Raw genomic sequence first — 26,619 nt, 5'->3', positions numbered from 1 at the left:
GCTATAAATATATATTTTTCCTCCTGAATTTTTATAATGGTCTGTAACTGAGGAAGAGAGCCTTTCTAAAAGGAGACAGAAAGAGCCAGTGACACTTTCATGGAAATAGATACATAAAACACATTTTTTTAGTTACAAAATTTAGATAATTGTTTGTCCTATATACAAATGTAGTAGAGGCATTTAAATTTTATTGTTTATTATAGCTGGTTCTGTTATAAGGAGATATATGTGTTCCTAAAAATCACCACACTGTGCAAAATCATACCCCCCAAAATCCACAGTGTTTATGGGGAAAATGGGCTTAGGGGCCAATGCTCCAAAACTTCATCAGTGAAACATTTTTTAAAGTAACCCAATAAAAACGATATCACAGTTTTACACAAATAATTAAGAAATGTATAAATATAAAATATGATGCCTTACCTTAAGAATACATTAAGCATGCTTGTAGAAGTGGACTTTGAAAGGGTTACAGTTTATGAGCTATTGTAAGGTGGTAGAAGAAGGGTTACTGAGGTTGGATGGAAAGTTTTAACAATTGATACTGTTGAGTGTGGCTCATAATGCAGGTGAACACATAGCTGGTAGATGTTTGAGGTATGAGGCGTGCGGATGTGTGTTTTGTGCGGTCCTACTGGGCTTGTGTCAGCTGAGTGCCATTTTCTGCCTGCACCTAGTGTTTATCCTGGGTGATGTTCACATTTTGCTCAAATTATTTATGGATACATCAAATGCACTGAAACAAATTTGTGTTTTCAAAACAAGCATTATGGAAGAACTGACAGTATGGTATATGAAAGTTCACACTTGGAGAAATGATTTTTTATTTTATTGCAATTCAGTTGCACAGGCACCAGGGGGAGTAGTAGGTTCACATTTCGCAGGAGCACTGACCAGTGCTTTTCTTAGTTTTGCAGCTGCACATATGGTAGATTATTATCATTTTATGGTTATAGTTATAAGCAATTTGGTAGAAAATGACAGTTAAATTATACAGTGTTACTTTTATTTGTTTTAATTTCATAATCTAAATATATTTTTTAAATGAGAAAACAAAAGGCAGAATAATTTTTAGTAGCAGGAGTAAGTAACCTTTCCTGTTACTAAGTCTTGTGCCACCCAGTGGAGCTTGCATTTCATTTTTAATTGATCTCTCGTGTATGATAGAAATCGAAGCATATAGCTGAGAGATTATGTCTACATTCTGGGGAGTGAATGTTTTCAGCTACATTATCATCACTCCTACTACTTATTAAAAGGGAGATTTCACTGGCAATTGGATTGACAAATACATGAACTTAAAAATCCTCTACCATTTCCTAGAGACAGAACATTCCCAAATCCTATTCCATGAGGCATCCTTAGAAATGATGGCAAAGCATATTTATTTTTCTGAACCCTATCAGGATGTGTACATAGACTGCTCTCTGGGTACAGGCATCATGGCCTGTTGGCATCTTTACATAAAACCCTTTTATTGAACTGAAGGAGTTAACAAAATGCCAAGGAAAAGATGTGCAGAGTGCCTGCCTTGTTTATTTGATACTTGTGTATTCAAAGGGAGTGTCAGATACTTGGTACCTAACACTTGCATGAAGTTAACCATAATCCAATTTTAAATACATATTTATTATAAAAGAATAGATTTGCCTTGAGTAAAAGAACTAAAATTTCTTTTGCAGTATTTAAGTACAAAACTACTTTCATTATTAAGCCTTTCTTAGATATTTCCTTGACTTGCTCTGCATTAACACCTGTTGATGCCCGTATGGTGAGCTGCATATCTTAAAACGCAGTCTATCATTTCTGCATGGTCTATATATTTCAGAGCCATTACCTGAACTGGGGGGAAGATATACATAACCTGCTTGATCATTGAAAATGTCAAATCCAGTAAAGTAATGTAGTGCTTGTTGTAATCTTTATTCCGTTAGTATAAATAGGTCGTATCAGTGATTTTACCAGTGCGAGGTGTTATTTAGTATTCTTTCATTGCTTTTAAGTCATTTTTAAACAGTTATTGCACAAGTGGTATAGATGGAACTAGAAAACAATTCATTTGAGTGTTAGAAAATTGAATATTACTGTAATCTTATTGATGCCAGTTGGAGAAAAGAAGAAATTTTATTTTGATGGATAACATAGTCCTTAATTTTATTCACTGTGATTTCTTTTTTATTGTATATAGGTAACCTTAACTTAATTTACTTGTCATTTTGGATTCACTTCAAAGGGTAATCAAGTCGGGAACTAATCGTGTAATATTATTCTCTAGTAAACTAAATTTCACGTTTCCTTCAAATGAAACTGGTATGTGTTAGCACTTTCTTTATAATAAAGTGACATCGTTAAACAACATTTTGATGATAATCCAACAGTAATAGGATATTAAAACTTTTTTGGAGTATTAACTTTTGTTATTTAAATGTAAAACACAGACATTATGATTTGAAAATACCGAAAACATTTTGAGAAATTGGAGCTTTACCAATGGTCTTGCCTTTGTTTTATAAACTGTACAGTGCCAAATATATTCATGTACCTCCACTGGATAATAATCATGTTTGCAACGTGGGACTGCTATAGAACCTCATATCACACTTCTTTTCTTGAATAGTTAAGAAATAGAAATTTGGGGATCACCAGCATATATATTGAGTTTGAAGCTGCGCTAGAATATAAGGTTATAGGAAGAAGTAGTGAAAACAGAATAGGTCCTAGAAAATTATCTTAGGAAATATCTGCATTTAATGGTGGATAGAAGAAGGAAAAGTCAGTGAAAGAGATTTAAAAAGGAGTAATCTGTAAGGAAAGCAGAATAACCAGTAACTCAGAAGAGGAGATTGTTTGAAGAGGGAGAAAATGGCCAACAAGAAGGATAAAAACCAAAATCAGGTTGTTGTATTTAATAGATTAGAGGAGTCTACAGCCATGCCACCCTGAACAAGCCTGATCCCATCTGATCTCAGAAGCTAAGCAGGGTCGGGCTTGGTTAGTACTTGGATGGGAGACCACCTAGGAAGACCAGGTGCTATAGGTGGAAAAAATAAAAAATAAGAGATTGTAAGCTGACAAGGTCCTTGCAATCTGTGAGGTCAGCCAAGGGTTGCCTCTCTACTAAAAAAAAAAAAAAAAAAAAAATAGAGGATATTTGTCAAGAATACAGTATAAGTAAAGTGACAGGACAGAAAAACATACTGTATTGAGCCAAAACTTAAATTGGAAATGAGGAAGTAGAGAAAATGAGTATAGATTAATCTTTTAGAGTTTTGAATGGTGGGGAGGAGAGAGAGATGTTGGCAGCTTAAGAAGAAAATATTATTTGATGAGGCTTTTCTTAAGATGTACTTAATTGAAGGCTTATGTGAGGAAGCCAAAAGCTATTGAGATTGTGAGAGAGAAAATAATTTATAGGACAATACCTGAATGATATAGAAGAGGGGGAAGTCAGGAACACAGACAGAGATGTTTGTCTTAGAAAGTACTTATTCATTCACTCATTTATTCACATTTATTGAATGCCAAGACCCAAGGGAATGATGTTTTGAGATGGGAGTTGTGAGTAAGTTGTGGGTATATTAAACAAGGTCGTGTTGGCCATCTGCCTTTTCTGTTAGAGATGTGCTTAAAAATGAGTAAATTTTCTGCTTCCAGATGCAGTTGCTCAAGCTATTACTCCCTAGTTATTCCATTATAAGTTTCTTCTTTATCCATATCGGACAGTGTTATAATTTGTGTTTCAACTGTCAAACATAATTTAGAAAATTCAAGAAGGGAAAACAGTCTTTATATTTATACTCTTCTTTCTTCCTTCCTGATGTTCCAGAATTCCTTCCTTCATTATTTCCTTCATACTTAAAGAATCTTTAGCCATTCTTTTAGAATATATCTGAATTCTCTTAATGGTCTTTTATCTGAGAATATCTTGATTTCCTCGTCATTTTTGAAGGATACTTTTGCTGGATATAGAATTATAGGATTGACCGTTCTTTTCTGTCAGCTCTTGAAAATGTGCCACTTCCTTCTGGCCCCCAAGTTTTGTGATGAAAATTCACTATCATTTAATTTTTTCCCCATTTAAATATGAGCCGTTTCTCTCTTGCTTTCAAGATTTTTCTTTGTCTTTAGTGTTCATTTTGATTATGATGTGACTTGGCATAGAGTTCATTGAGTTTATCCTGTTTGGGACTTGTGCAGCTTCTTTGTAGGTTTATGTTTCTTGCCACATTTGGAGAAATTTCAAATATTAGTTCTTCATATTCTTTTCCAACTCTACCCTCTTTCTACCCTCTTTATAGGACTCCAGTGACACGAATACTGGATCTTTTGTTACAGTCCCACAGGTCCCTGAGGCTCTGTTCATTTTTTTATTTCAGTCTATTTTCTCCCTGTTAGACTGGACAGTGTGTATTGTTCTATCTTCAACTTCACTAATTTGTTTCTATGTCCTTTCCATTCTTTTGTTGAGCTGATCTACTAAGCTATTCTGATTATTGTATTTTCAGTTATAAAATTTTCTTTCAGTTCTTTATATTTTGTATTTACTTGCTGAGACTTTTTTCATTTGTTTCAAGCCTGTTTGTAATTGCTCATCGAAGTATTCCATGATTGCTGCTTTAAAATCTTTGTCAGATAATTCCAACATCTGTGTCATTTCAGTAGTGGCATCTGTTGATTGTCTTTTCTCATTCAAGTCTCATATTCTGGCTTTTGATATGGCAAGTGATTTTTAATTGTATTCTAGACATTTTAGATATTGTGTTATAGTCTTTATTTAAATCATCTCTTTTAGCAGACCTTTTCTGACATTGCGCCAGTGAGAAAAAAAAGGAGGCTCCTCCTCATTACTTTTAGGTGGAGAAAGAAGTTCAGGGTCCCCACTCAGCCTCTTTTGACACCCAGGGGGAGGTAGGGACTTTATTACTATTGGTGGTATGTATGGGCGGAGTTGAGCTCCTCATTGAAATCTTCTGCTGATACCATCCTGGCTGAGAAGGGCAGGGGCTTCCCAGATGGCCTTCATTGTTGCTGCTGATATGTGCGAAATTCTTGGTTTTCCACTCAGCTTTCTTTGACACCACCCCAAAAAGGGAGGAACACCTCATTAAAGCTAGATGGGAGTGGAGGTTTAGGTTCCCTGTGAGACCTCTACTGGTAATCATGAGGGTGAAAGAGGTAGAGGAGGGAGTTATTACCATCAGATATGGATTAAAGTACTGGCTTCCCCTCAGTGGTCTCTGATACCACTGTGGCAGAGCGGAGTAGGGGCTAGAGTGATACTTAGAAGTCTAGGCTCCTCACTTAGCATGTGCTGATGGAAGTATGGGTGAGGTTGCAGTATTTTCTGTGCTGGTTGTCTAGGATAAGGCAGTTCTTGTCCAAAAGTTTTTGGTTTTGCTAGACAGGGTCCCTTTCCTTTTCTTTTGGCTAGTGAGAGCAGGCTACTCTTTTGGATATATGTGTGTGTGTGTGTGTGTGTGTGTGTGTGTGTGTGTGTGTGTGTCCATTACACCTCCAATACCCGGTCCAGGGTATATGAGGCAAAAACAAAACTAGGCAACCTAACACTGTGTTTTTCTCCAGTTTCTAAGGCCCTTAGCCAGTCTACCACCTTCTCTCTATCTTTCAGAGTCTTATATTTGTTTTACATATGATGTCCAGGGATTTTAACTGTACTTAGTTGAATAGGAGAAATTATGTTTACTCCATCTTGTCTGGAACCAGAAATCCCATTGTACTTATTTTACTTTTTTCCTTAAAAATTTTTTTCTGGTTACTAACACTGACCCAATCTTCTGAACACATTCTATTGTATTTAAATGTCTCATCTTTGTCCAAAAGAGGATTTTTTTTTCCTTCTCTCAGTGCAGACATGGGTGAACTGACTTAGCTAAGGCTGGTTTTTCAAGAAAAATCACCAATAGGCAAACTAAATGTAGAAATTTTCTGCTTCCTAGTGGAATTACTAAAAACAGTCAGAAAATTAAATAGAAATCATAAGCTTTAACCATTCTATTCATTACTTTTAATTTTTACAGTAGATCCAATTCTCTTTTGTTAAGCATGTATACATAAAAACCTAGGTCTCAGGGATTTTCTTTTAAATGTGGTCTCTTGGATTAATTTATTTAAGAGTCAATGTTAAAACAGTAAGGCAAAAACCTAACTCCTTGATTTTAATGATACTGTAAAACTTTTCTCCTTGAATATTTTGGGCTATTTCTCTATAATATTTGAGTGGAGGGTCAAGCAAATAATCTGGTTCTTTACTAGTTTTTAAAATGTCATTCTGCTAAACAGTCCACATAAGCTCAATTATATTAGGAACCAGTGAAGTGAAGTTGTTCATAAAATGCTTTATTACCTTCAGTTTTTGCAGCATTTGCTGAGTTTAGATAATAAACCTGCACATAGGAGTTACTTAATTTTTCTCTGAGCAATCATTTACATTTGTGAGCAAAAGCCTCAGTCATTTTCAAAGAGGCAAGAAATGAGATATTCCTACTACTTTTTCTAATTTAACCTTAAAATGTTAGATGTGATTCCATTCTATAAGAACTCTCCATTTTCACTCTAGTTATGAATACTGTTTTATGGAAATTGTTTGATTTTTACTGAGAATTCTATTGGCTCAAATTTGCATAGTGCATTAAAAAATGTATGCAACTCTGGTGAGAATGCTCTTCCCTAAGGCCATAGCTAATAGTCTGGCAATGATAAGCTGAATTCAGAAATTATACTGTAAATTTAGGCTTAAAAGTGTGCTTGGGCAGAAGATGGATATCTGTTTGAAAGTACAAGAGAAAAAAATGAGGTTGTTTTTCCTGTGGACTCTTTACCCCAATATAACTTCTTAGGCCCTATAGGTAATATTTGCTAATTGTATTTCTTCAATAGTCAGCCACAATAGAAACATTATGCTGCTCTGAAAATATAGAATGCTGTGTCCTTCTAAAGAAGAAAATGAGTTATTTTGCATCTCTTATTTTTATATACTTTTTTTTCCAAGACAAAAACAAGTGACCAAAAGAGAGAAAAAAAAACATCATATCCTAAGGTTGGACTAAAGGAAGGAAGCAAAGGAGTCCGATAATGTATTATACTTCAACATAAAGAAGGAGATTGGGCTTCCTCCCATGATATGGAGGAGGTAGAGTACTTAGAGATGCTGTACACACTCAAAGATGATTGTGGTCCCCAGGCCAGCAGTCAGCATCACTCAGAAGCCTGTTAGAAATGTATAATCCTAGGCCCTACCTCAGATCTACTGAATCAGTATATACTATCTAGCAAGATTCACAGGTGATTCCCGTGTACATTACTTTTTAAGAAACACTGATCTCTAGTGGTTCTAGGACTTTACTCCAAATCTCAGCTCACTGGCAAAGTAACCCTGAGTAAGTTGTTAACCATTCTGTGATACAGATTTACTAGTAAAATGAGACTAATAATAGTACTTTGTATTTTTTTTCTTTTGATGAAAATTAAATATAATATCTTTAAAGCACTTAGAAGTGTCCCACCCCAAGTAGAGGTTATAGTAAGTTATCTTCAGATACTCTAATTCAGATACTTACCTATTCCGGATGATAAACATTTAATTGTGCCATAGATGATAGTTGTATCTGACTCTAATAAGAGAACGCTAATGAGGAATCTGAAGAAAGGAGAGATGACAAGAAAAAAATTAAAAGAGCCGAAAGATTTACTGTAAGAGGAAAGCATAATGCCACTGGATTACTTAGTTTGGCAAAGAGAAGATTAAGGGACCTCTTAAATTCAGTTTATATTTCCACTCAGAAATGAATGGTCTTACATAGCAGCATAAATAGTGCAAGTAGACAAATATAGGAGTATGACGAGGGGGAGGTATCATATATATTGATATTGGTAGTTCATGGAGAGTTTTAATTTATGACAAGAATGAAATTCTGCTTGAAGATAGGGAGCAAGATGAGATGACTTCTTTCTAGGAAGCTTTTAGCCCATTCCTCATGGCTGGAGCTAGTAGGCCCCAGGTTGGCATGTTTAGCTCTGCTTCACAAAGCACTATACTCACAACTTCACTTATTGACCTTTCAGAGTCTAGAGAGCTTAGTGTGTGGACTGTTTTCAGTGGTCTGTATTGTCAGGAATTTACCCATTTTACAATTGGAAATTTTCAAGTGTTAATCATTGTTACTGCAGTTCACTTTAAAAAGTAACTTCTGGTTGGGGTAGGAGTGTGATAACAGCCTTCTTTTCCTACAGTTCTAGGCTAGTTGCTGTAACTCAAAAAAAGACTAAATTGATTTAAAGCAGCCTTTTAAATGGAGAAAATACATCTCCTTCAGATCTAGCTGAAATATGAGACCTTTAAACAAAAGATAAATTTTTAAGCAGGTTAGAAACAAGGAAAAAATGCAGTTTTCAATAGAAGCGGTTTTGCAACCTTGTCTTTAACGTCTACCATGAATGCTTGAATATGTATATCCATAGACTATTATGTAAAAAGGAAACTATAAAGAAATCAAAATTCTCATCAATGTGGCACATTGATAGCCTGCTTTTTAGGATATCTGCATATGAACTTTTAAGTGTCTTTACCTTTAAAATTGGAGAAATAAACAAGGGTCTAATGATCTGAGCAAAAGATCTAAATAATCTCATTTCCAAATCTGTTTCTGTCACAGCTTGTGACTCTGCAAGAAACAAGGTAGAGACTATAATGCTTAGAAAACTCTAAAAAAGTTAATTTAATTACTCTAACCAGATATCTTTCTATGGCTCATGTTTTTGTTGCTGTTATTCAGACAAACTAGAGTCCAGAAAGAGCTGGGTGAGGCATTTGACTCTTCTTTCCCTTTGTAAGTATTTAGAACATTTAAGTTTTCTCTGTTTATTTTAGAGATTTCTTTCTCTCATCAAAGATTACTGTCATCAGGATATTGCACTGTGACCTTGCACTGAATTTGCCATAAATTTCTTTTTAAAAAATTAATGGGAAATTTTCAGACTCATATCATTCGGTTGTAGTCCAGCACAGACCACAATTGAATAAAAAGGGTGTAATCATTCATATGAAATTCTTGTCTGTCACTGCTAATCAATTCATCTTGGTATCAGTTTTTATTTTACCAACAATCCATTTTCAGTTGCATATATAGTCATTGAGTAACAAAAAAGATATGTAAATTGGACCTGTGTTTATGTCAGAAAAATGCGTATAGTTTTTTGAAAGGGGAGAAAAGGAAATGATTGTGAGGTGAGAAATTTGGCATGGCTGGAAAGCAGTTTGCTTCAGATGGGAAAATCTTGTGAGATTGGAACAATTTAAATTTTTTAATGAATCAGTATTTTTAGCTATCCTCTTGGCTAGTTTAAAGACCACATGGTCTATCTACTTGTTTCAGTTCCAAACTGAAAGCTAACATGAAATTCAGTAGGCACTCCTTTATTTTTATTTTTTTATTCATTCCTCTAACATTTTGAAGTGCATGCTGTGTGCTACAGAGATACCAAGATCAATATACTGTGATTTGTGGGAATACACAGGCCACTTCAGGTAATAGTAATGTATAAAATAATTTTAGCTAGACGCCATTTTTTATACTAAAGGTGTTTAACTCTACCTGGGAGGTCAGTGAAAGCATGAAGGAAGAGATGACATAAAAGCTGAGTTCGAAATGATAAGTAGGAATTTTGTAACATTGGGGGCAGATAAAACATTCTAAGCAGAATACAAAGTGTATGCTGTCTTTATTATATAGCATGTAGGTGTTCAGAGTGAAGGGAGTACCTGCCATATAAAAATCTTGGAGTTCTTTACTTCTGGAGTCTGTGACTAATGGATTAGAGTTGCGCCTCATGGTCAGCTGTTTTTATCTCAGGGTGATCCTGAACAAAGCATCTCTTTCTGCCCAGGAGCTTCTTTCTTTGATATGAAAATAGCATAACTTTCAACTACCAGAACAGTAGGGGAATTGGTGAACACATAAGTAATGTCACACTTGTGTTTCGGCAAAGGTCACCAATAGCCTCCTCAACTCAATCTTTAACTGGTGTGGCCTCTGCAGCTTTGGACACAGTTGACTACATCTTTTTATTGATTCCTTTTTTCTTTGCCTGCCCTTCACATATTGTTGTTACATTGGTCCTCTTCTCTTCTCTCAGTTTAAATGTTTCTTCTTCAAGAGGTTTTCCCTGGTTCCTCAGTCATTTAGGTGCCCTTTGGAAGTGCTAGCATAGCACTATATAATCTTCTTGCCACTACTTTGATCGTACATAATTGTAAGTATGTGTTTGATTACTTGCCTTCATTGCTGGATGGTAAGGTCACTGCAGGAAATAGTGTTGGTTTTGTTCATCATTGTAGGTCTTGCATCTAGCACAGACGTTATTGTGCTCAGTAAATGTATTTACTTAATGTTTATTGAGCATCTGTTACATAGGCTAAGGAATTCAGCAGGAAACAGATAAATATTCCTGCCCTTATGGAGCTCATTTCTTGAATGAATGAAAGACTGAGCAAACAAATGAATGAAACTACACACTCCCTGGATAGTGTTATACACTCTTATGTCTTCAGCCACCACATACAACGTGATTAACTCCCGAATCTCTTACAACTGAGACCTCTTTTCTGAATTCTAGGCCCAAGGATCCAAGTGTCCCCTCTTGGCCATCTTGACTAAATGCTCCCCAAGTATTTCCAACTCAGTATGTGTAAAAGCTGCACCTTCTTCCCCCAAACCTCTTACTTATTCTACATTCTCTGTCTTGGTAAATGGAACTGTGCATCCGGTCCTATATCTTCTCACCTAATTCATAAGTTGACAATGTCTTAAATTTCCCTTTTCAATCACTTCCCTCGCAAAATTCCTACCACTGTTACTTCAATTCAAGCCTCTCTTATCTCTTTCTTAGAGTGTTGTAGCAATTTTCTAACTGGTTGCCGTGATACTATTCTTAAGCCCTTTAATCCATCCTTCACATTCCTACCAAAGGTGTCTATAAAATGAAAATTGGCTGTAAGACATCAATGAAATTTTATAGAAATAAAATTCAAACAACTTAGTATAACATTCAAGATCTGGGCCCTGTTTATCTCTGCAGCCTCTTCACTCATTCTCCCTCCTTATGATGACCAGTTAACCATCTGTTCTGTATTACTTGGAATCCTCTTAATGTGCATATCTGTTTCATTTTTCCATGCCTTTGCTCCTGATGATCTCTCAGCTGAGGGAACTCCCCACCCCACCTACCCAGTGCATCTGTATAGTCCTTTTCCAAAATTCATTTCTATGGTCACATATTCTCTGGGGCTTTTCCTGACTTCCCCTCCGTGTGGTCAAAGTGATCACTCACCTCAATTTTTAAAAAAATCTCCACTGTATTCTGTGTTTAAATGTCTTTCCTAGAACATGTTATCCTTATTTGTTCAGATCTCTTTCTCTTAGCCTCTTGATTTTTTCTCCAGCTTTATAGAGATATTTTTGACATACAACATTGTGTAAGTGTAAGGTGTACAGTATGATTTGGTACATGTATACACTGAAACTGTTACCACAATAAGGTTAGTTAACACATCCATTTCCTCACATATTTAACTCTCTCTCTGGTGTGTGTGTGTGTGTGTGTGTGTGTGTGTGTGTGTGTGTGTGTGTGTGTGTGTGTGTGTGAAGAACATTTAAGATTTATAATCTTAGAAATTTTAAGCATAAGGTCACAGAATTGTTAACTATAGTCACCAGGCTATACATTAGTTCCTCCAGAACTTATTTTTCTTAAAACTGGAAGACATCCTTTCATTTGACTCTGTACTAAATCATGATTACTAACTACCAAATCCAAGCTTCCCAGATATCTGAGGCAAGGGTGGGGCAGGGTGATGGGGGTGGGTGATCCCTGCTGCTCCAGACGAATTCTTCCAGCTTAAGCCAATCACCTTCTACTTTTGGCAACCTTTTAGTATGTCCTGTCTTCTGGTCCTTCTTCCACCTCTGATTTTTCTCTCACATAGAGTTTTTGTTCTTTCATCTTACTAGTCATTCTGCTTTGGTCTTTAGTTTTATTTTTCTATATACAATAGACCCCCTTCTTCATGGGGATATGTTCCAAGACCCCCAGTGGATGCCTGAGACCACAGATAGTACTGAGCCCTATACATTCTATGTTTTTTTTCCTATACATACATACCTATAATAAGTTTAACTTATAAATTAGGCACAGTAAGAGATTAATAACAATAATAATAAAATTGAATAATTATAACAATATACTGTAATAAAAGTTATATGAATGTGGTCTCTCTCTTAAAATAGCTTGTTGTATTATACTCATTTTTTTTACTTAAAGGAGGCACTTTATAGCTTCTCTTTGGTATATCCAAATTATCAGCATCACTAATCTTGCTCTTTGGAGCTATTATTAAGTAATTATTAAGTAATAACACAAGTGCCGAGATACTGCAACGGTGGATCTGATAACTGAGCAGTCTACTAAGTGACAAATGGGTTGGTAGCATAAACAGAAAGTATATGTTGGACAAAGGGCTGATTCACATCCTGGGTGGGACGGCATGAGATTTCAACGTGTTACTCAGAAAGATGCACAATTTAAAACTTATGAATTGTTTATTTCTGGAATTTTTCTTTTAATATTTTTGATGATGGGTAACTGAAACTACAGAAAGCAAAACCATGGATAAAGGGGTACTACTGTAATACATTTTGGAGTTAGGGCTTTAAGCTTTGCAAAATAACCATTTCCAGCAGCCATTTCAGCTAATTGATTTGATGTTTAGGTTCTGATGTGATCTTGCTTATTAATATTATTTTATATTGTTTTCTTATGGAAATTTTTTTCTTTGATGAGGTTGTGATGACTGCTCTTTTTCTCAGTTCTTAAATAGTGGTTGGGCAGACCACCAGACTGTTAACACCATTGTGTTAGAGTTACATCCATGGTTCGGAGTACACCTTCCCGTAGGTTTGATTTTTCTATATTTGTTGTGTTCTTTTCTGTCACTTGGCCAGGATTATGTTAAATATGTCTTCTCACTATATTCTCTCCCCCCAAATCAGTGAAGAAGCCATTTTACCACATTTTCCTAACAGAAATTCCTCTCTTTAGGTAAAGGGTTAAAGTCTCATTGTGCTGGGAAGAAAGGAAAATGCTGTTTTCTGTGGACACATATTTTGGATTTTCCAGGAAAAGAGAGACATTCCAAAATTTGGTGAATCAAGACAGTATTAAGAAATTGATAAAGATAGGACTGCATATTTTGATATTTTGCCACATAACGTGTTTAAATTAATTTGCCTATACTGGTATACCTCAGAGATATTGCAGATTTGGGTCCAGACCACTGCAATAAAGCGAGTATCACAATAAAGCAAGTCATATGAATTTTTTGGTTTCCCGGTGCATGTAAAAAGTTATGTTGACATTATACTATAGTCTCTTGAGTGTGTAATAGCATATGTCTAAGAAAAGTACTATATATACCTTAATTAAAAAATACTTTATTGGACGTGGTTCCATAGTATAGTAGTTAGCATGTCTACTTTACATGCAAGAAGGTCCTGGTTTCACGCACCAGTGGAGCCACAGTCCGTGGACTCTGGCCATGCCACCCTGAACAAGCCCGATGTCTGATCTCGGAAGCTAAGCAGGGTCGGGCCTGGTTAGTACTTGGATGGGAGACTACGTAGGAAGACCGGGTGCTGTAGGAATAAAAATAATAATAATGTTATTGCTAAAACATGCTACCATCTTAGCCCTCAGTGAGTCATAATCTTTTTGCTGGTGGAGGGTCTTCCTTCAATGTTGATGGCTACTGACTCAGGATGGTAGCTGAAGGTTGGGGTGGGTGTTGCAATTTCTTAAAATAAGACATCATTGAAGTTTGACCTGTTGATTAACTCTTCCTTTCACAAACTATTTCTCTGTAATATATGATGCTGTTTGTTAGAATATTACTCACTGAAGAACTTCTTTCAAAATAGGAGTCAGCCCTTTCAAACCCTGATGCTACTTTATCAACTAAGTTTATGTAATATTCTAAATCCTTTGTTGTCATTTCAACCACCTTCGTAGCAGCTTTACCAAGAATAGATTCTGTTTCATGAAATCACTTTCTTTTCTCATCCATAAGAAGCAACTCCTCATGCATGAAAATTTTATGAGATTTCACAATTCAGTCACATCTCAGGCTCCACTTCTAATTCTCTTGCTATTTCCACTACATCTGCAGTTACTTCCTCCACTGAAATCTTGAACCCCTCAAAATCATCTATGAGAATCATTTATGAAGTTGGAATCAACTTCTTCCAAACTCCTGCTGATGTTGATAGTTTGACCTCTTCCCATGAATCATGAATGTTTTTAATGGCACCTAGAATGTTAAATCTTTTCCAGAGATTTTTAATTTACTTTACCTAGGTCCATTGGAGGAATCACTATCTATGGTAGCTATAGCCTTATGAAATGTGTTTTTTTTTAAATAGTAAGATTTGAAAGTCAAAATAACTCCTTGATACATAGGCTTCGAAACGGATGTTGTGTTAGCTATGAAAACAATATTAATCTCCTTGTACATCTCCATTAGAACTCTTGGGTGACCAGGTGCATTGTCAATGAGCAATAATATTTTGAAAGGAATATTTTTTTTCTGAGCAGTAGGTCTTAACAGTGGGCTTAAAATATTTAGTAAACCATGTTGTAAATAGATGTACTGTCATCCAGGCTTTATGGTTTCATTTATAGAGCATAAGCAGAGTAGATTTAGCATAATCTTTAAGGGCTCTAGGGTTTTCGGAATGGTAAGTCAGCATTGGCTTCAAATTAGAGTCACCAGCTGCATTAGCCCTAACAAAAGAGTCAGCCTGTCCTTTGAAATTTTGAAGCTGGGCATTTACTTCTAGCTATGAAAATCATAGGTGACATCTTCCAGTTTTTTGTCTGCATTGAAAAATCTGTTGTTTAGTATAGCCACTTTCTATTCATTATCTTAGCTAGATCTTCTGGATAACTTGCTGCAGTTTCTACATCAGCACTTGCTGCTTCCTTTTGTACTTTTATGTTACGGAGACAGCTTCTTAAACCTCACGAACCAACTTCTGCTACCATTGAATTTTTCTTCTGCAGCTTTCTCACCTCTCTCAGCCTTATAAAATTGAAGAGAGCTGGGTCCCTGGTCTGGGTTAGGTTTTGGCTTAAGGGAATGATATAGCTGGCTTGGTCTTCTATCCAGACCACTAGAACTTTCTCCATATCAGCAATAATACTGTTTCACTTTCTTATCATTCATGTGTTCACTGTATTAGCATTTTTAATTTTCTTCACAGACTTTGCCTTTGCATTCACAACTTGACTAACTGGTGTAAGTTGCCTCGCCTTCCGCCTATCTCTACTTTTGACATGGATTACTCACTAAGCTCAGTCATTTCTAGCTTTTGATTTAAAGTGAGAGATGAGCAAGCCTCCTTTTACCTGAACACTTATAGGCCATTGTAGGGTTATTAATTGGCCTAATTTCAATATCGTTTCATCTCAGGGAATAAGGAGGCCTGAGGAGAGGGAGAGAGATGGGAGAATGGCCGGTCAGTGGAGCACTCAGAACACACACATTATCAATTAAATTTACCTTCTTATATGGGCATAGTTCATGATGCCCTCAAAACAGTTACCATAGTAATATCAAAGATCACCAATCACAGATCACCATAACAAATATAATAATAATGAAAAAGTTTAAAATATTGTGAGAATCACCAAAATTTGATACAGAGACTTGAAGTGAACAAATGCTGTTAGAAAAAAATGGTGCTATTAGACTTGCTCGGCACAGGGTTGCCACAGAGCTTCAACTTGTAAAACACGCAATAAAGTGAAGCACAATAAAGCAAGGTATGCCTATAATTTGTCTTCATGGCTGTATTGGACTTTTAGGCTGTATAATTGTGCTAGCTTCTTTGAGAGTCAAATTCATATTCTGTATTCAGGCTAATCTGTTCACCTACTATAAACATTACTGTCTATGGTAACAGCTAGGATAAAAAAAATTTTTTTTCTATACATCTATGGCAGAGATTCTTGGGACCACCACAATTGTTACTGTCTTTTCGAGCTTGCTGACAAAAATCATGGAAATATAAAACCTGCCTGGTCTGGTATAGATTGCCTTTGAAAACATATTAGCTTGTTTAGACCACTGTTCATTCTATTGTTGTTGTTTTTAAGATGCTGAGTAGTCAGCAAACTCTTCTAATTAATGTATTCTTTGAGCTTAGTAACCTCTCCTTTCATTATGAGCAGCTCCTCTTCTATAAGCCATCACTAGCTCCTTTTTTGTTAAAGGTTAATAATGAGAATAATGAAGCAAATGGTTATTTATGCAGTCATGATTGACAAAGGTTATTAGAACAGGAATCTGCCCAGAAGCAATGATTAGGTTACAAAAATGTTACAGAATACTGAAACCAATCACCATTTCTGACATTTAAGCAATACCATTTTCACCTTAATCATGATAACCTGTTGTAAAAGTATTTATACAGAATAATCTCATTGGACAGTATTTTTTATGCCAACAGCATACATAATTAAGTGTAAAGGGAAGAGTCAGAAATGATTTGAGAGAAAAAAATGGGCCTGGGGAGGGAATTCCACAATGAGCAGTGAGGAGCAGAACTCACTCGGATAGAACTGTCTGTCCCCAGACACCTGATCTACACAGTTGGGTGACCTTTTCCATTTGTTATCTTCATCTTGAGCACTTTGCAAGTTTGAGGAGCTGTGGAAGACAGTACCCTAGGTTAGGTTGCTATGTTCTTCATACTAAACTATAAAAAAAAAATGGGCATAAAGTTTCCTAATGATGGTTTTATTAATTAAACACTGACTTTACTAACATTGTGCAAAACTAACAAACAAGACAAAAATCTAATTATATCCCTTTATGTTTAATATAGTTAGAACTTTCTATGTAAATTAGGCAGTAATTATTTTTACCAGAACAGTATCACCACTTCTACCCTGAATTTTTTCATTTTGGTAACAGCTTTATTGAGATGTAATTCACCCTTTTGAAGTATATGATTCAGTGGTGTTGAGTATATACCTAAAGCTGTGCAAAGACAACATCTAATTCCAGAGCATGTTCATTACCTCGCCACAAAACCCATAATCATTAGCAGTTTCTCCCTATTTACCTCCAGCCCCCTTGCAACCACCAATGCACTTGCTGTTTGTATGGCTTTGCCTATCCTGGACATTTCTTTTTCTTTCCTTCAGCTTTTCTCATACAATAGGCACTTAATAAAATTGGAGAAGACAAAGTAAAGTGGCCATGGATGACTGTAACTCTTATTCGTCATCTGGTATACTTAGAACTGAGTATTATTCCCCTGGCTCATTGCAAGAGGTATTTAAAACAAAAAGAATAACAACAGCTTAATATAAATGAAATCGTATTATATGTAGTATTTTGTGTTTGCTTATTTTGTGCGTGTGTGTGGGGAGGTGCTTCTTTAGCACAGTATATTCGAGGTTCATTCATATAATAGCATATAACAATACCTTTTTTCTTTTTATGCTGAATATCATTGTACATATATATAACACATTTTGCTTATCTGTTTATCACTTGGTAGACATTTAGGTTGTTTTCACATTTTTACTGTTATGAATAATGCTGCTCTGAATATGCATGTACAAGGTATTACATATATTTTCAGTTCTCTTGGGTACATACCTAGAAGTAGAATTGCTGGGTCACATGTGATAGCTCTATGTCTTACTTTTTGAGGCACTGCTAAATTATTTTCCAAAGCAGCAGCACCCTTTACATTCTCATCAGCTATGTCGGAGGCTTCTAGTGTCTCCATATTTTAGTCAATGTGTACTATTGTTTGACTTTTAGTCATAGCCATCTTAATAGATGCAAAATGTATCTCATTGTGGTTTTGATTTGCATTTCCCTGATGGCGAATGATGTCAAAAATCTTTTCTTGTGTTGCTTGGCCATTTTTTTGGAGGGGAAGGATGTCTATTCAAGTCCTTTGCCCATTTTTAATTAGGTTAACAGTTTTGTATTGTTAACTTATGTAAGGTCTTCATATATTCTATATACCAGCCTCTTATCATATATATGGTTTGCAAATATTTTCTCTCATTCTGGAGATATTTACTTTTCAATTTCTTAATAGTGTCTTTTGAAGCACAAAAGTTATTAATTTAGAGTCCAATTTGTTTTTGTATTCTTTCGTTTCTGTACTTTTAAGTGACCATTGCTTTATCCAAGATCACAAAGATTTACTTTTCAGAGTTTTATAGTTTTAGCTCTTACATTTAGGTCAGTGATTCATTTTCAGTTAGTTTTGTATGTGGTGCGAGGTAGTGGTTCAGCCTCTTTCTTTTGCATGTGTTTATATTTCTTTTTATTTATTCAGATTTAAAGATCTGAGAGAGAAACTTCCCATCAAATGGGATGCCCATTATTATTCTTTGTGACTTACTATTTCATGATTTTAGGGGTTTGGGGAGGAATACATGTACTGTGTTCCTCTGAAGACTACACTTACTTGCACCCTCACCAAATGTGGTTGCATTTCTGCCTCTATTTTGCTTATTGGAATCTGAAAAGCAGCACTCATGGATACAGTTTGACTCCATTTATTAGGTTTTTTTCCCTTAATTTGCAATCTTACCTCTTCAGCAACAGTATAGAGAATGCCAAGAACTTCTAAGCCTCTATCAGAAATATCTATCAGAACAGCAGGAGAAGCTCACCATGTCTCTCTCTGAACTCGATGCTGCTAGAATGCAGGAACAACAGGTAAGCATCTTTATTCTTTTCTTGTCTTTAATGGATCAGCAAAATGTCAGAAGACTCATTTGCCTTTTACTTTAATTGTCTCATGGTATGTAATATTATCTTAAAACATGCAAATACAGCACGTTATTGAGCTGATGTCTTTTACTTCCCTCTTTCCCTTTCCTCCTCTGTTCTTGAGCCCCAGAGGTCAGGAATGATTACTTGAAGCAGGCTGTAGGTCAGTGGGGAAGTGCCTGGTTGTATGAAAACACAGCAGGAATGGTAAAGAAAACTCACTGTTTTGTTGCTTAATGAAGATCAGGTGGGCTGTTTGTTACTCATTGTCGTTATGGAAAACACTAATAAGCCTTTCCTAACTCATGCTTACATTTTTAGAATAATAAAAGTGACTTGGTAACTTAAAGCTTTAATTGAATAAAATTAGAATATTTTGCATGATTTTATGTTTGTATATATGTATATTAATTACATAAATATATGAGACTGTTTTTTGGTAAATATTTATATATGTATCATCAAATGGTGTATATTGTGTAATTAAATGAATGTTCAGAACCCTGCCAACTTTAATGTGAAACAAACTTTAAAGACGTAAATCTTGCCTTCTATAAAGTGATAATTGATGTCATTTTCATATCCACATGAGTTTAAATCTTCAAATGGATGAAGATAAGCCTTATATAGTAAAATATTTTCGAAAAAACTGTGTAGTAGGGTCAGAATCATTCATGTTAGGTATTAAAGCATGGATAATGTACTATAGTGTTATCTTCCCCCTTTGAATAGTATCAGGTCCTAAATGTTTTTTGCAGCCCTTCTAAAGAACACCATTGCTATTCAACCTAGAGGCAACTGTCTCAGATGGGTTAAGAGTTTGGGCCAAGTAAACAAGTTTTGAACCTAAAGTTTGGACATATGGATTTAGTGGGGTATCACTTTGTAAGTTATATAAACCTCTAATCACTGTGCTGTACAACTGAAATGAATATATTATTGTACGCCAACTATAATTGAAAAAAACTCAAACTCATTGAATTATACAATGTAAATACGAACAACTAATTGTCTATATATTTCAATAAAGCTGGGGGAAAAAAGTTTGGGCATATGTAAAATTTTTTTTTAAGAAAAGAAATAATTTTGCTGGAATGTGGTAAAATTTGATTTTTAGCATATGCTTTTCTTTTGAAGTCCTAACATTTATAAAAAATGGCCAAAGTATGCATGGTTTATTTGTATTCTAACTTGAAATATTTTCTTTTGTTTTCTGAAAACCTAGGCTATAAAATGATGCAGAGGAAGGTGGCAGTTAATCTTGATTATTTATCTGGATATATCCTGCCACTTTGAAAACAGTTTTTAAAGTGTTCCTTGCCTGTTGCGCTCTGATGTTTTACTTTAGTTTTTGCGTTTTTACGCCCTCCCTCTGCATGATGTAGGTGTGTTACAGCACACAAAAATGAAGGGCAACCCATTGTCAAGGATATGGGAGGAGAGTCAGAGAGGCCTTTCAGTGACCAATATAGAGTCTTATGACTTTAAGGACATGTACTGAAAGTCAAGAAGTTGTCACTAGGGGGCTCTAAAGACATCTAGATAAGGAAGCCTAATCCTTTTTCTATCTATTTCTGAAATTGGGGGAAAAGAAAACTTTCTCAGGTGTTAGTGTTCTGTTCAAGCTAGTGATTCTTGGAGGTTCCACTAGAGACTGATCACATTTAACACCGCCCTCCTTAACCTTAACTTTGAGGAGCAATACACACACACACAAAAATCACAAATACTAGAATGAAAATGTTGGCCAAGTATATGGAGACAACAGTTTGCCCCAAAAAAAGAGTTTCGAATTTTCATTTTGACTTAATAATGAGAAAGTTTTAAAAACATGTTTTCAAAAAGTACCTAGTGGTCAAGTTTTAGATTATATCTTATATGCAATGAAAATGAATTGAGAGTTAAAGGCCACTTGTAGACTCTGCCATTTGAACATAGAGAGGGAAAATAAGTTTAAGTTTGAATACCAAGTAGAGATTATCACCTTGTTTCCCATACCATCTGGTTTGTTCTTTGTAACAGGATTCCCTTTGCTGAGCAAAGGTAAGCATCTTCTCTTCTTTCCTTATGGGAACTGGGTAAATTTGGCCAATACGTCTACTTACTGTTAAGAAGGGCATCATTGCAAAGACTCAGCCTGAATGAAGATGTGGTTAAGTTAAATGTCCTTTTTATGTGCTCACAAGTGGACTGTGCTCATCTCTATCATAGCACCTTTCTTATTCTTTTGTAGTGATTGTTTATTCATTCATCTCCCTCCCCAGGCTTTTTTGAAAATAGGCATCTTGATGTATTGATCTTTGTGTACTCAGAGCCTAGGGTTTGGCTTAATAAATATTTTTTATTTTTATTTAACAAATATTTATATGGTACATATTGTGTGCCAGGTACTGTTCTAAGCTCTTAACATATATTAAATCACTTAGTCCTTACAATAACCCAGTGAGGTTATTATCTCTGTTTTATAGAGGAGAGTAAGTAGTTTGCCAAGGTCATACAGCTAGCAAGTTGGCAAAGCCAAGATATGAAGCCAACCAATTTAGCTTCATAGTTTCTTAAAGAAAAACAAGAAAAGTTTGAGATAGTTAAGAAATGTTTGCTTTGCCCCCTTCTCTCAGCCCTCCAAACTTCCCTCCCCTCTGTCCATCACCAAACTGTCCACTATATTGTGAGTCTGTGTTTGATGAGTTTGTTCTTTTTATTCCTTAGATTCTGCATATAAGTGAAATCATGTAGTATTCTTCTTTCTCTGTCTGACTTAAATACCTTCTAGGTCCATCAAAGCAATATGCTTTTCCATCCCCTTCCTTTTAGTCTGTGTCTGTTAATCTGAAATGAGTCTCTTACAGGCAACATGTAGGGGTCTTATTTTCCTTTCCATTCATCCAGTCTTTTAGTTAGAGCTCTTAATTCTTTTCCATTTGAGGTACTTATTAATAGGAATGTAGTTGTTATCATTCTTTATTCCTGTTTTTGATACATGTTTTTTCGTCTTAAAGAAGTCTCTCCAACATTTTCTGTAATACGGGCTTGATGGACACGGGGATAGGGAGCACGGCATAGGGAATGCAATTAGAATGAATACGTTGGCTAGGTGGAGGGTCAGGGAAGGGAGGGAGCAATTGGGAGCGGATCGTTTTATAAACTATATAGATGTCTAACCAATGTACTGTATACTTGAAACTAATTAAAATTTTTTAAAAAATGTTTGCTTTAGATATCCTTGTTTCTCTGACTAAACCTCATTGGCTTCTTAATCTGACATACAGAGTTTTGAATATCAGACCACCAATATAGTAGAGATGATGGGAAACTCTCTTTGCTTTTCCTGTGAGTAGCCATAGTGTTAGGTATATATAAAATTTTATTTTTTCTCAAAAAAAAATGAACTCATCTCCAGTCTCCAGGTACTGTTATGAAGATGGCAGCAGTTCATTCTTCATGAGGCATTCCTTTGATTTTAAGAGACTTTGCTTTGGTTTCCATCTGGCTCAAACTGCATATTATAGGTTTTGCTTATAGTTGTATTAAATCCACAGTTCTTCAGAAGAATGCCCTGGCTTATTTTCTTTTTTGACTTCTGCCATTTCCTTGAAAAGAAATTGCTCCATTTACAAGGTGAATTTTTTCCTTGTTTTTCCTCATTTTCTTTCCTGTTTTGCCTCAAAGATGAATGCATTTTACATTCATTTTGGAATTCATTCAGCATTTTATTCAGTTTTCACAGTAGCTTCTAGAAAGGTTTTTCCTTAAATGATTTTGTGGTTTTATTTAATTACAATTGACATTTAATATTATTTTATATTAGTTTCAGGTGTATAGCATAGTAGCTAGACATTTATATAATTTATAAAGTGATCCCCTTGATTATTCTAGTACCCACCTGGCACTATACATAGTTATCACAATATTATTGACTATATAACCTATGCTGTACTTTACATCCCTGTGACTATTCTGTAACTGCCAATTTGTGTTTCTTATTCCCTTCACTCAGTCCCCCAAGCCCCCTCCCATCTGATAACCATCAGTTTGGGATTCTAGAAAGGTTTTTCACTTTTTCTGTTTAGATTGAGATATTTCACTGATGTATGTCTGTTACTCCATTTCCTTATCTTAAGAAACAGTACTTAGTATAACCTTGGTCTTGGAAAGGGGAGGATCTAGTAACCATAGTTTTGACCTATATACATTTTAGAATATAGCTTTTATCATAATTGAATGTTACTTTTTTGTGAACCTTAATGTCACCTCAAGCTATGATGCTATTTGACAGGCTGTACCATTTTAGAAATGTTATAGTTTTTCTTCAGTACTCCTTATATTAAGATAGTCTCAGCAACATTTCGAGTAGCTTCTTCCACTATATTTCTAAAATGTTGGTATGTAAGCCTACCTTACTGTTTTTTTAACTCTTCATTTTTTTTGGTAAATAAATGTACAAATGTGGATTTAGAACCTTCTTGTGATTTCTCTAATTTCTGTAAAATGTATATAATCATCATCACTTTTTAGACATGGGCAATGCATATTAATGAATCTCTGCTGTTCTGATCTGGTTATTATATTCTTTTTTATTAGTATTATTTCTCTCTAGTCCCTTTTCTGTTAATGCTCATCATTTCCTCTTGTTTCTCTTTTTCCCATTCTTTTTGGGCTTCTTATTTCTCTCCAAGTCTCTAGATGCTTTTCAAATTCTAATCACTTTGGCTTTTCTTTCCACCATCATATCAATCCTTCTGCTCTTTCAGAGCTGCTTACATTGTTTACTATCACTTGCATATGTAAGACTTGACTTGCTAAATGAAGATCTTCACCTGTGACAGTATGCCAAAATTACTTAAATACCTGTCTTATTATTTCCACTGCCATTACTCAGTGCCACACAATCTTGGGACTACAGTTACTTCCATTTTTTTTTTTTTTCATGATTCCTCTTTAGTTGAGAGTCATTTGCCATATCCACTTTCATTATCAGAGAATTTTAGAATCTACTCTGGTACAATTCAGAGTTGTAAGTAAACAGCTGGTATACATGCTGTGACTTACCTGTCACACAGAGATGACTTTATAATATTTATTACAGTCCCAATAGCCACTATTAATGTAAACCTATTTTCATTCTTAGTTTAAAGCTCTTCCAGGACTTCCACTTCCAGTAAGATGGAATAACTGGGATGAGATATATGCATCTACCTAAACAAATAAACTGGATAGAATATATTATATAAAAGTTTTCAAGATATTGGACATCAGCCACTGAAGGAAGAGTGGCCCCCAAAAGAGGAGAAACAAACTACCATGAGCCATTCAATTCCCTGAGGATGCTACTTAGACAGAGATTCTGACTGGCGAAGCAGAGAGGGGAAGCCCACGTAGGGACTGGTAGTCTCCATGAGGAGAGAGGATAGAGCTGGGAGCTTGAGGAGGCTAAGGTAGTGTGAGATTGCTGAGCAGAAAACCAGTGAGGGGAGAGCTTCAATAAGAGGGTACTCCAGAGATCAGCAAAGGGTCTCTCTCTCAAGTTTTACACTAGGTAATGATTAATGCATAAGTATGAGACTACTAAATGAGTCTGGGGTAAAGAAGTACCAAAAGAGGGAGCAATCTTTGGAACTTAAATAGGCTAGGATTAGATCCTGTATGTACCAGCCAGATTGGTATCAGGTATAGTACTTAGAAGGATCTTCAACAGAGGGGCAAAATCAACCCTAGACTAAAAGGTGCTCTGGCTGTACCTAACAAATCTTAAAAACTATATTTGATAGCATCTGTTTCAAAATAAGACAACTGCATCTAAATAAGTCACAAGCATATTATAGCTTAAGCATAAATATAAAAATATTCAGCAACCAAAAACATAATATTCATAATGTTTGGCATCCAATCAAAAATTACCAACCCTGTAAAGGAAGAGGAAAATATGACCCCAAAATTAAAATAAAAATCAACCCAGACATGTTGTAAGGTTCTTATATGATATCTTTAGTGGCGTATATCTCCTGAAGGTAGATTATGATGAGTAAAATTATATGCTATCAACTCTAAACTAAACCCTATAGTAATATGACAAAAAGTTATAACTAATGAGTCAACAAAGTAGCTCAACTGGAATCATGAAAAGTAATCCAAAAGAAAGCAGAAGAAAAAAAAAAGGGACCAAGGAACAGAAGGAGACAACTAGGAAACAAATAACAAGATTAAAAATAAAAGGATGAAAAAAGATTTACCATGCCAACATTAACAAAAAGAAAGCTGAAGTAGTTGTGTTAATATCAGACAATGTGTATTTCATAGCAAAGAATATTTCTGGAAAAAGAAGTCCATTTTATAATAATAAAATGTTCATTGTGAGAACATAATGATGCTAAATATTTCTGCACTTAAAAACAGCATCAAAATATGTGAAGCAAAAAATGATAGAACTACAAGGAGAAATAGACACCTTGACAATTTTAGTCTGATATTTTAATATTCTTTCAATAATTGATAGAATGATTTAAAAAATTAGTAAAGAATTACAGCAACCAATTTGATGTGACTTGTATAGAAAACTTCATCCAACAATAGTCTAATACATTTTTTTAAGTGTACACAGAACATTTAATAAGATAGTTTATATTCCGTACCCTAAAACAAATCACTATAACTTAAAAATGATTCAAGTTATTCACAGTACTTCTCTGACCACAATGGTGTTAAATCAGAAATTAATAACTAATAGTTATCTGTGAAATCAACGAATATTTGGAAACTAAGTAACAAATATCTAAATAACCCATGGGTCATAGAGAAAATCAAAGGAGAATTAGTATATTGAGCTGAATGAAATGAAAACGAAACATCAAAATTTGCGGAATGCAGATAAAACAGAACTTAGAAAGAAGCATATAGGACCAAACGTCTATATGAGAAAGGAAATGTCTCAAGTCACTGACCTAAGCTTTTGCTTTGAGAAACTACAAAAAGAACAAATTAAGTCCAAAGAAAGCAGATGTCAATGAAATAGAAAACTGAAAAGAGAGAAAGTCACTGAATCCAAAACTTGGTTCTTTGAGAAGATCCATAAAGTCCATAAGCCTTTAGGCAGGCTGGTCAGGAAGAAAAGATATTAATAACCAATATTAAGAATGAGATATGTAACATTATTACAGTTTCTATAGATATTGAAAGGGAAATAAAGATGTATGATGAACAGCTTTGTTGATAAATTTGACAACTTACATATAAGGGACAAATTCCTTAAAATGCACAAACTGCCAAACCTTATTACTCAAGAAGAAATAGATAACCTTAATAGCCCTATAACAGTGATTGGATTTGTAGCTAAAAGGCTTCCAACAATGAAAACATTAGGCTTAGATGGCTTTACTGATGAAGTCTACCAAACATTATTATTTATACTTGTTATATACAGCATGGTGACTATAGTTAATAATACTGTCTTGCATATTTCAAAGTTGCTAAGAGAGTAGATTTTAAAAGTTCTCTTCGAAGAAAAAATTTTTAACTATGTATGGTGGCATATGTTAACTAGACTTATGGTGATTATTTCCAAATATATACAAATATTGAATCATTATGTCATACACCCGAATTCAAATTCATAATGCTATATGTCAGTTATACCTCAGTTTTAAAATATAAATAAATAATAATTCTACATACATTTTCCAGAAAATTCAACTGGTAATATTTCTCAACTCCTTAACCTTAGGCCAGCATTACTGTGATACAAAACA

The 26,619-nt window shown here is 35.0% G+C and overlaps 1 protein-coding gene, 1 non-coding gene and 1 pseudogene across 10 annotated transcripts in view; all 3 read left to right on the top strand.

Annotated features, from left to right (window-relative positions):
- Positions 1-26,619, top strand: part of KIAA1328 (KIAA1328 ortholog) — a 229,026-nt gene that overhangs the window by 78,074 nt on the left and 124,333 nt on the right. For all 9 annotated transcript variants that reach the window (XM_039842883.1, XM_039842892.1, XM_039842891.1 and 6 more), the window contains one exon: positions 18,696-18,823. In XM_039842883.1, coding sequence (XP_039698817.1) covers positions 18,696-18,823 — 128 coding nt within the window. The remainder of the gene's footprint in view (positions 1-18,695; positions 18,824-26,619) is intronic.
- LOC120590088 (5S ribosomal RNA) lies at positions 2,925-3,043 on the top strand. Its single transcript, XR_005649645.1, has one exon. It is a non-coding gene; the product is annotated as a 5S ribosomal RNA (ribosomal RNA).
- On the top strand, positions 13,603-13,718 carry LOC120591177 (uncharacterized; annotated as a pseudogene).

The sequence above is a fragment of the Pteropus medius genome, unplaced genomic scaffold, assembly GCF_902729225.1.
Source record: "Pteropus medius unplaced genomic scaffold, Ma_sr-lr_union100, whole genome shotgun sequence".
NCBI lineage: Eukaryota > Metazoa > Chordata > Mammalia > Chiroptera > Pteropodidae > Pteropus > Pteropus medius.
The sequence above is the reverse complement of the archived record's forward strand: the minus strand, read 5'-3'. Positions and strand labels throughout refer to the sequence as shown.